The sequence below is a fragment of the Alligator sinensis genome, unplaced genomic scaffold (assembly GCF_000455745.1).
Source record: "Alligator sinensis unplaced genomic scaffold, ASM45574v1 scaffold149_1, whole genome shotgun sequence".
In the NCBI taxonomy this organism is placed as follows: domain Eukaryota; kingdom Metazoa; phylum Chordata; order Crocodylia; family Alligatoridae; genus Alligator; species Alligator sinensis.
Window position 1 is genome coordinate 286,374 of NW_005842823.1, and position 9,337 is coordinate 295,710.

General features: G+C 63.1%; 1 protein-coding gene across 3 annotated transcripts in view; it reads right to left on the reverse strand.

The window, feature by feature from the left end:
• The window catches only part of PDE1B (phosphodiesterase 1B), a 17,296-nt gene extending 12,330 nt beyond the window's left edge, over window positions 1–4,966 (reverse strand). For 2 of the 3 annotated variants that reach the window (XM_025191496.1, XM_014525529.2), the window contains exon 1: window positions 4,840–4,966. In XM_025191496.1, coding sequence (XP_025047281.1) covers window positions 4,840–4,892 — 53 coding nt within the window. In that variant the 5' untranslated portion in view covers window positions 4,893–4,966. Of the gene's footprint in view, window positions 1–3,208; window positions 3,228–4,839 lie in introns of those variants that run through there. The other variant, XM_014525530.2, reaches the window with a different exon arrangement.
• Between the last annotated feature and the right edge of the window lie 4,371 nt (window positions 4,967–9,337).

The window sequence follows — 9,337 nt, forward strand, 5'->3', positions numbered from 1 at the left end:
CCCCCCATCCCCACCCCCACCTCTCCAGCTGAGGGTAGAGAAACCCCCTGCCTATGCTCCCTCCTACACCCCTCTGGGCCCCAGGGTTGGGCAGGCATCAGACCCCCAGCAGCACAGTGCAGGGACCGGACCATGGAGAAGGGCAGGGACCAGGCGGGCTCTCCCAGGCACAGCCACAGCCCTGCTTGAGCCTGGGCAGGCAGACTGGAGAGTGCTTCCCAGTGGTCAGAGCAGGGGGGCTGCATGGGTCCAGACCCACCTGGCTGCAGACAGAGCCAAGCTCTGGGCTGGGACTTCATATCTGCCGGGTCTCGAATTCCAGCTGTACCTGGGGGATGCTCTTGGGACCCCCCCTGGGCACCCATGGTCAGCAGGGCAGAGGGCAACGGCACTGCATCCCGGCCCCAGGACCCCGAGGCGAGCAACCAGGCCCAGCTCTCCCTGGCCAGCCACTGGGCTCCCTCCCGGGCAATTGTCACACCAAGGCTATAATCTCACCGCCAATCTTTTCAATTAGCCGGGAAGGCGCTGCAGCGGGCGGGCGGGCAGAGAGGGAGGGAGGAGTAATCGATGCTCAAAGCCGGCGGCAAGGGCAAGCTCAAGGAGACATCTGCAAAAGCACGGCTGAGCGGGTCTCGCGGGCCCCGCGGCACCGCCCCAGCGCTCAGACCCGCCGTGCCCCAGCTCTGGGGCACCCCAGGGGCCTCCAGTGTACAACAACGTGGTGCAGCCGAGCCAGGCCAGCTCGGAGCAGGAAAACATTAGGCTCAGATGCACAGCACAGCCCTTGGGGGACCTGGCTAACCGATTTAGGCACCTGCATCTCTGTGGCTTGCATGGAGGGGAAGGGAAGCATCACAAGATACCCACAATGGAGATCGGTGTCAGCCCCTGGATTTCCCCAGCAGCCCAGAGGGTCCCAGGGCCCCCCACGAAGGGCAGCACAGGGGCTATCCGAAGGTCCCGTTGGCTTTCTGGCCACGCATAGCTCTGAAGGGGGCACTCGCCCGCACTGCAGCCAAGCCTGGTGCAGGGACACAGGGCATTAGGATCGCGCGCCCCCATCTAGGATCCATCCAAGGACCCGGCAGCTGCCACGTTGGTTGGGGGCCGACATATCCATCACCCACATTCGCCTGCTCCTCCCCAGACCCACAGAAGGGACCAGGCTACAGCAGCCACAGCGTCCGAGCACAGGTCCTCAGGACTCCTGGGTTCTCTCCATGGCAGCCGTTGCCAGTGCCGCCAGCTGAAGGGTTAAACCCGGGGACAGACACGCACGTGTGTGGACACATGCACCCCCATCCCCACCGCCAGCAGTCGCTGCAGCAACCCCCTGCACACGGAGGCGGGCTGGGCTTGTGCCTCCCCAGGTTATGCTCTCCCCACCCACACGCAGGATCCGTGCCCGTGTGCCAGGCTCTTCCGTGCAGCTGGTGGGGGGCCCTCCCCGCCTCCGATGGAACCGAGCTTCTGCTTTACAGAGCCTCAGAGCAGCTTTTTCCCCCCCCCTTTCTCCCTTCCCGCGGATCCCTGCTTGGCACCAGTCTCCATCCTTGCCCAGCAGAGACAGGGCATCTTTGCTGGGTACATGCTTTTGCCTCGCTTGAGCATGGAAGCTGGGCTGAATTGGGATGAAGAGAAATTCCACCCCCAGCTTGACAGTCCTGGACCACCTGGACCTGTATACAGCCCTCCCCCAGGTGCCCCACGGCCCTGGCAGGAGACGTGCAGGCATATACGTGTGTGTGCCTATGCACAGGCTGCTCAGCCCCGTGGGGCCACAGCTTCTTGGTAGCCAGTTCAAGGCTTTTGGGATGCGCCAGGATGCCCCAAGGAAAGGGGCAGGGAGAGCTCAGAGCCCCTGGAGACCTGGGAACAAGTGCCCCTCCCAGACTTCCCCTTGGGCAGGCAGGACCGGATGGGGGAGGCGAGCGCAGGGCACAGGCCAGGCCTGGGCACCCTGGGGACACGCTCCTGCTCCATCCGGCTCCAGCCATGTTTCCACCTCCTCCGCCGCGGCAATTATGGATGCGCTGAAGCCTGGGCCCATTCGTCTCTCTGAGAGATGAAGGCTGTCATCGATTGTGACACGCGGCGCCGGCGCTAATGGCGCAGAGCAGGGGGAGGGGGCAGGCAGAGGTCAGGTGTAAATACAGGCTCCTGCACCGCGGAGGGAGCCGGCCTGGCCCCCCTTGCCCATGCCCGGAGTTGCCAGGCATGGACATGGGGTACCGGGCCCCAGGGCCACACCAGCGATGAGCCCTGGGACCCGACTGCATGTGCCCAGCACGCACCGTCTTGTCCCGGGCACCGCCAGGTGCCCGTCCTCAGAGAACCCCGGGGAGGCCGCGAATGAACGCCGGTAAATACCGCTCCATAATTCACACGCTCACTACTTCCCAGCGGAGCCGCTCCCGTCCTCGGGGAATTACGTAATTATGCAGATTGAGCTCTCCTCCCCGCTTTGCATAATGAACAAGCTGGCACGGCGGCACAGCCGGCTACTGCTCCCCGCCCCGAGATCCCACTGCAGCTCCCGCATGGTGGCGGAGCGCACGGGACAGGTGTGCTCACCCCTCTGCCGCCCAAGTCGGGCAGTAAAAGCTAGTGGTTACAGCAGGGAGAGGGACAGGCATGTGCAGTGATGGCACGAGGCAGCTGGGAGATCTCCCAGCTCCGGAAGAACGGGAGCACCCAACCTCAAAAGCCTGTCAATGAGAAAGCAACAGGAATCTCACCCCTGAGGCCGGCTACTAGCCTGGGAAACTGAGGCAGGGCCTGTTCTACCAAGAACCGCTCAGAAAACCCAGGCATCCTGACCCCTAAGGTCCTGCTCAGCATTGCATGAAGCTGCTTTACGCTGGCGAGGCTGCCCCATGGGCACTAGGTGGGGATTTACCCCTGCCAAGTGGGCACCCATACCCAGCTAGCAGCTAGTTTCAGCATCCTCACTCCTTCCTGGCTGCCACAGGATCCTGGAGGGGAGCTGGCAGGGCTCATAGCTCCTTGCCCAGCCAACTCAGCATGAGATGGGTCCCAGCTGGTGACCGAGTCCTGCCAGGGTCTAGCCCCCTTGGACACCTTCCCCCCCACTCAGAGAGGCAGCAAAAGTTGAGAGAAAACCCAAGATGCCCATCTATAGACAACCTAGGTCCATGTGACAGCTGGGAAAGAAGGGGGTGGATAAGAATTAAAACATCCCCACCCGAACTCCTCCTCCACCGAAGGAGATCCCCCAGGGCAGCTGCGTCCCCTGCTTCATTGCTCGAAGGACGTTTCGGAGCCTCGACGCTGGAAAAGCAGCAAAGCGATAAAGGAAGCAGGACAGAAGGAGCCGGCGACCGGCCGAGCTAAGGACAACATGAAAGGGCTTGTTTAAATATAACCGAGAACAAAAGGCATCACAACAATGGCACCGGCCTGGCGGTAGCTGGTAACGGCGGGACTGTTGGTAACAGGGGAGAAGAGGCAGAAACGCGTGGATGCTCCTGCTTTGGAAAAAGCCAGGGGAGGTAGTCGAGGCACGTGGCGATGCCACACCCAGACAAACCCAAGCAGTCTGGTCGGATGTGTCCAAACCAGACTTACTGGATACTTTGCACCCCAAGAGTTTGAAAAGAGCTGGCCAAAGAGTAGACCAGGGATATCAAACTCACTCGGTCCCCCTTGGCCGGGCCCATACTGTGGTGCACCCTATCCCGGATCTCAACAGCTGGCTCTGCCCTGAATTTGAACCCCTGGCTGGGTCCCAGTTCCATAAGCTGGATCTAGCCTGTAGGCTGTATGCTTAACACCACTGATGTGGGTATTTGCTAAACCCGAGCAAATCCCGCAGGGCTGGAAGGAAGGGGATGCCACGTGCCAATAGTTAACAAGGATGAGAGACAGAACCGGTAATCGTAGACATCAGCCAGCCCAGAATCGCAAGCCTGAGCCTGGAACAGCTGATATGAGCCACGATCAATACAGAATGGAAAGAGCGTCATTTAATTAATCCCAATCAACACAGGCTTATGGAAAACAACCCCCGTCTGATGGACGTGGGGTCTCTGAGGGAGAAGATAACTTCTTTATCTGCCCAAGGTGACACTGGTTCCATGTCCCATTGAGAGCCCGGTCTCGGCAGGGTGCTGCCCACAGCCCCACCTGATCCTGCCCACACAGGGAGGGGAGCAAGGGGCAGAGCCCAGCTTCCCTCCCGCCCCTGCTCCCCTCTGGAGCCAGCCCCATTCCCACCCCCCAGGAAAGCTCATGCCAAGTGCTGCCTGTTGAAGCCTGGCAGCTAATGGCTGGGGGAGCCCAGGGTCACCTAAAGGCAGGGGCTAGGAGTGGGGGGTAAACAGACCAGGGTAACAGAGAGGGCACAAGCATAGTGTCAACTCAGGGCACCGCTCACTGTGATCCAGCAAGGCCACAGACTGCAGGATCGGGGCCCTACAAGCCAGGGGTCATTGTGGGCTAGTGGAGGGTAGCTCTGCTTGAGACCCTCCACTGCCCATGGCCCCCCCAGCCTCCCACCTGCATCTACAAGGGCTGGGTAGTGTGACAGTCCCAGCCAAGGCCCCTCCTCCCTGGGCATTGTCAGTCCCCCCAGCAGGACTGGGGAAGAGTGTGGGGCTTTACGGGACCCAGGCAACTCAGGTCCCAGGCTCTGTGCTGCCGGTCCAGCCCCCAGGGGAGAGAAGAAACTGCCCCACTGGAGACCCACCCCATCTCTTTCCTACCCAAGCAGTGCTGGAAGCCCAAGGGCCTTGGAGTGTGCTGCCCCTTTAAGCAGCTGTGGGAAACGGTTTGCAGTTCCACCCCAGAGTCAGCTGCATCAGCACGGCCTCTTACCTGAGGACGGGGCCCTGCAGATGGGCCCTGCGCACTCTCACCAGCCCCGCCATGGAGGGTCACAGGAGAGCCCCTTTCCCCGCCCCATTGCTCACTGGTGGCCGGCCGGGGTGCAGGGAAGTTCCTGTCCTCAGCAGAGCAACTAAATTTGGTGGCTGCAGCTGAGCGTGGGAGTGCGGGGGCGGGGAGGAGAACAACCACACAGGAACTGCAAAGCGGCCCCTCCTTCCCAGAAGCCTTTTCCCCCACAGAGAAAGCCAGTGACCCTGGCAGGCAGGCGGGACAGGGACCAGCCAGGCTGGGACAGGGCTAGTACATGGAGCCAGGCCCCTGCAGCCAGGATGGAGCAGGGCCCTGGGGCTCCAGGCCTCAGGCGGGGGCAGGATGGACCTGCCCAAATGATGGCAGCTGGGACCGTGGGCTGGAAAGCACACCCCCGGGCCTCAGCTCCAGCTGCTGCCTGCACAGCCCAACCTAGACCCCAGTGTCCGGCTCCGTGCTGGCTGCAGCCCCCTCCCACGTGGCCCCAGGGTCTGGCACCAACAGGACCAGAAGCACCTGGCATGAGGAGGGCAGGAGACACCAGGAGTGTGCAAGTAGCTATGTACACGCATAAGCACACATGCATGTGTGCTTACAGACAGAGGCCAGCAGACACGCAGCTATACGCACACTGTGCACGCCCATGCTGGACAGCACGGGAGTCTCCAACCCAGTGCCAGCCTCAGACCAAGACAGAAGCCGCGATGTGCCTCTGCCTTCCACAGCCGCCCGATGCCACCCCGCACCCCGATGCCACAAAGAAGAGGCAAGAAGGGAAACAGCCGGCAGCTGGGTCTGGGCCCCAGATGCCCGAGCTCCTATGTGACCCAGGATGGTCACGAGGCACCTGTCCGTGGCCCCTGGTGCCCACTAAGCCAGGCTGGTCCAAGTCACCGGGGGCCTGCTCAGGGCAGTCCCCTTGGGCAAGCCCCAAATCCCAGCCCCACATCCAGTTGGGTCCTGCTCAGCTGCATGCTCAGCTCCCGCTGGGAAGAGCAAGGACTTCGCATCACCCCCACCAAGGGTTGGGTTCATGCCGGCTGGAGGACATCTGCCCCCACATCCACCTGTATGAGGCTGGGGACCTCCTAGGAGGTGAGCAGAGCCCCCTGAAGAATGCAGGCATGGGTGCTGGGCTGATGGTGCAAGCAGGAGGTGCTGCAGCACACAGCCTGGGCTGACGCTGGCATCTGTCGCTCATTAAGGTGATGAAGCTTTTCAATTAGCTTCTGCAGCCTCCACACTGCAGCCTGCGGTGGGGCTGGGCTTTCCAGCTCCAGATCAGAGGCCCTGCTCACCACCGCACCTGCTGGGGTCAGAAGGGCCTGGAGGGCAGGACACCTGGGTTTTGCAAGCCACAACCCCCACCTCGAACCTCAGCTGCCTCAGAGCCGGGTCCTGGCAGGGACCGTACAGTGCGCAATGTCCCCCTATGCGCCCTTGTCTGATGGCTGCAGGTGCCCCAGACTGCACCGCGCAGGCCACGGCCTCTCACCCAGCACACCCCAGGGCAAAGGCAGCAGCGGAGAAAAGCACCTCGACCTGGAATTACTGCAGAGACCCAGGCACCCAGCACCTGCCCAGACAGCCCCGGCATGACCCTGGCTTCCATGACCCCGGCTTCCTTGACCCCAGGTGGTTTAGGAGTACGTGAAGCACAGTAGTGGCTGGCCATTGGTGGGGGGAGGTGGGATCTCAGCAGGACTCTGCTGCCTTTAAGCACTGAGGACGTTCCTGGAGCCGTCGCATCGTCTGGCACAGAGCCGCCCAGCATCTCCGGGGCCCCATCGTGGGTGTGGATGCTGAGCTGGGGGGCAGCCAGGCTCACCCCCATGGGAGCTGAGGCTGGGATGCAGCAGTGGAAAATCTGACGCTTTGTTCTCAGCCGGCCGGGTCCTGCGGGAGGCGACCAAGCTGAACATGGTCCCCGGCGCTGCCTGGGCATGCGTGTAGGGCCAGGGGGTGCGATGGGGCTTGGTCCTGGCTGCCCTCAAACTCCAGGTGCCGGTGCCAGCAGCCCCCAAAGGCAGTTCTGGCTTGCACCGAGTGCCCTGCACTGCTATGGGCAGAGTATCCAACCTGGGCATCTGACCACCCTCGGTGCTGGGTCCCCTTCCCCCCGGCCCCCAGCAGCACCTGCAGCAGCAGAGGGACAGGGGCTACCCACCCCCACCCCACTCTCTGCTCCACTCCCCCCCACGCACAGCCGTGTCCGTCTCTCATTGCGGTCACGTCACCAGTGCACTGGGGCCACGGAAACCACCTCCCGTTGTGCTGATGGTCAGCCAGCTCTGGGGCAGAGTGCAGGGGTGATGGCCAGCACATGGCAGCTCGGGCATGGACCCCTGCCCCTGGGGCATGCAGGGCCTGGGTGCAAGGACACAGCTTGGCACGGAGCATGCACCCAGCTCCCTGTCCCAACCTCCCCAGGTGCACACAGCTCTGTCCCCCCCACACTGACCCCTCTGCTGCCTGACCCCCTACCCCAAAATGGGCATCAGACCTGACATGGGGGGTCGGGCAGGAGGGGTGCCAGACAGAGGTGGTGCCTAGATCAGAGCTGAACTGGGAGGGGGGCCAGGCACGGAGCTGGATGCAGGGGAGAGATCGGGACTAGGCAGCAAAGCAAGTTAGTGATGGGAACCGCATCAGCTCCACCAGAAACATCTCCCCCCACCAAACACCCCTCTGGCTGAGCTTAACCCCTTGCTCACTGCACCCCACATCAGAGCATCACCCCACAACTCAGGATGGGCACCCGGGGCACTGACACCCCCAGGCTTGGGCTCGACAGCAAGGGGAGGCGGGGTGGCCACGGGTCCCCGGTGATGCCAAGAGAGGCGATTAGGGACTAATGCCTGCAGCAACTTCCAGCCTGGCCCTGGAGCCTCATTAGCCCTCAGGGGACCAGTCAGAGGAGTGTGGTCAGCTTGCAAGGCTAGGAGGTAATTGCAGTCCAACCCCCATGGTCCCAAGAGCGGGAGCCCTCCGGCTCAGAGCGGGGCCAGAGCATACCCCAGGCCCTGCGGGGGGTCTGTGGCACTGGGGCCCAGGAAGCTGGGAGGGCTGCCAGCCCGGCACCCGCGGTCCCAGGCAGCTCCAACTGCGCACGGATGCTCTGTGAGTCAGCCCGACGCGCTCGCGGCGTGACTCAGAGCCTGCCGAAGAGCCGGCAAGGTAACGACCCGTCCCCAAGGGGCCTCACTGCCACAGCTCTGCCCAACCGAGAGGGGCTGATGCTGGATACGGTGCAGCCTGGGTACATGCTTTAGCACGTGGGCTCCGCTGGCCCCGGGATGTGGTCCAGTCCCTGGCTAGCTGCTCCCCATCCTCTGGACCAGAGCCCCCACCCCGGGACCCGGTGCCCACAGCCATGAGGTGCAGGCAGGGTTGGAAGCTCTACTGCCTGTGGCTGGAGCAGCCTGGGGTTTGGTGGCCTGGCCACGCACATCTGGCCGGTGCCACCCACGGCAGAGGGAGGGGGACTGGATCCCCCCCTGCCGAGCCGGTGCCAGAAGCAAAGCAATCAGCAATGAAGCCCAATTGCCTGGAAAAGGCGCCAGCGCCAGCTCTGGACAGGAGAGGGGGAGCCCCCGCAGCGGGACTAGCGCTGCCACAGTCTTGCTGCACGGACTCCCATGGAGCCCAGGGCATTGGGGGAGCCCCAAGGCCTGTTCCCTCCCGAAGCCCCAGTATGTCAGGAGGTGATCAAAATGGTCCTGGCCACCGACACGTCGTGTCACTTCCAGCAGGTGAAGTCCATAAAAACCTCCCTGCAGCAACTGGAGAGGCGAGTGGGGGAAGTCGGGTCACCTGCTCCCTGGTGCTGGAGGGGAAAAGCAGGGCAGCAGGTCTCACTGCAGGCAGCACCACCCAGGAGAAGAATCCAGGAGTCTGGGGGCCAGCTCGAGGCACGGGGGACACAGCCGGGTTGGATACGAGGGGGCCCTGGGACGCGGGAGCTCAGGTCCCTGGGACCCCAGTGTCTAGAGAAGCCGGAGGAGTCTCCTAGCCCAGAGATACGAGCTGCAGCAGCCCCCCCAGCCCGCACTCCCAGATCAGCAGGCAGCAAGCGGGAACGCGGCGCCGATCAGGAATTCTCCTCGCGTTTCAAAGGCAAGCGCGGATCATGAGCTGGCGGGGACTCGAAGGGGGAAGTGCCGGACCTGGCTGCCTGGTCCCTGCCTGCCTGCTTCCTTGGGGACCGGGCCACAGCTGGGCAGCTTGGGGGTGGGCAGAAGCATCTCACATGGCCCTGCTGGTGCCCCTCACCCCCAACCTGCAGCCCCATCTCCACAGTGCCCCTCACTCCTGACCCGCAGCCCCTTGCTCTCCACCTGTCTCAGCCCTCAGCAGTGCTCCCCACTCCCCCATCTACAGCTGCCCAATTCCAGGTGCCAACTGAGCACTCGTCTCCAGCTGCTGCAAACCGTGACCGAGCCCGTTAGCCGAATTT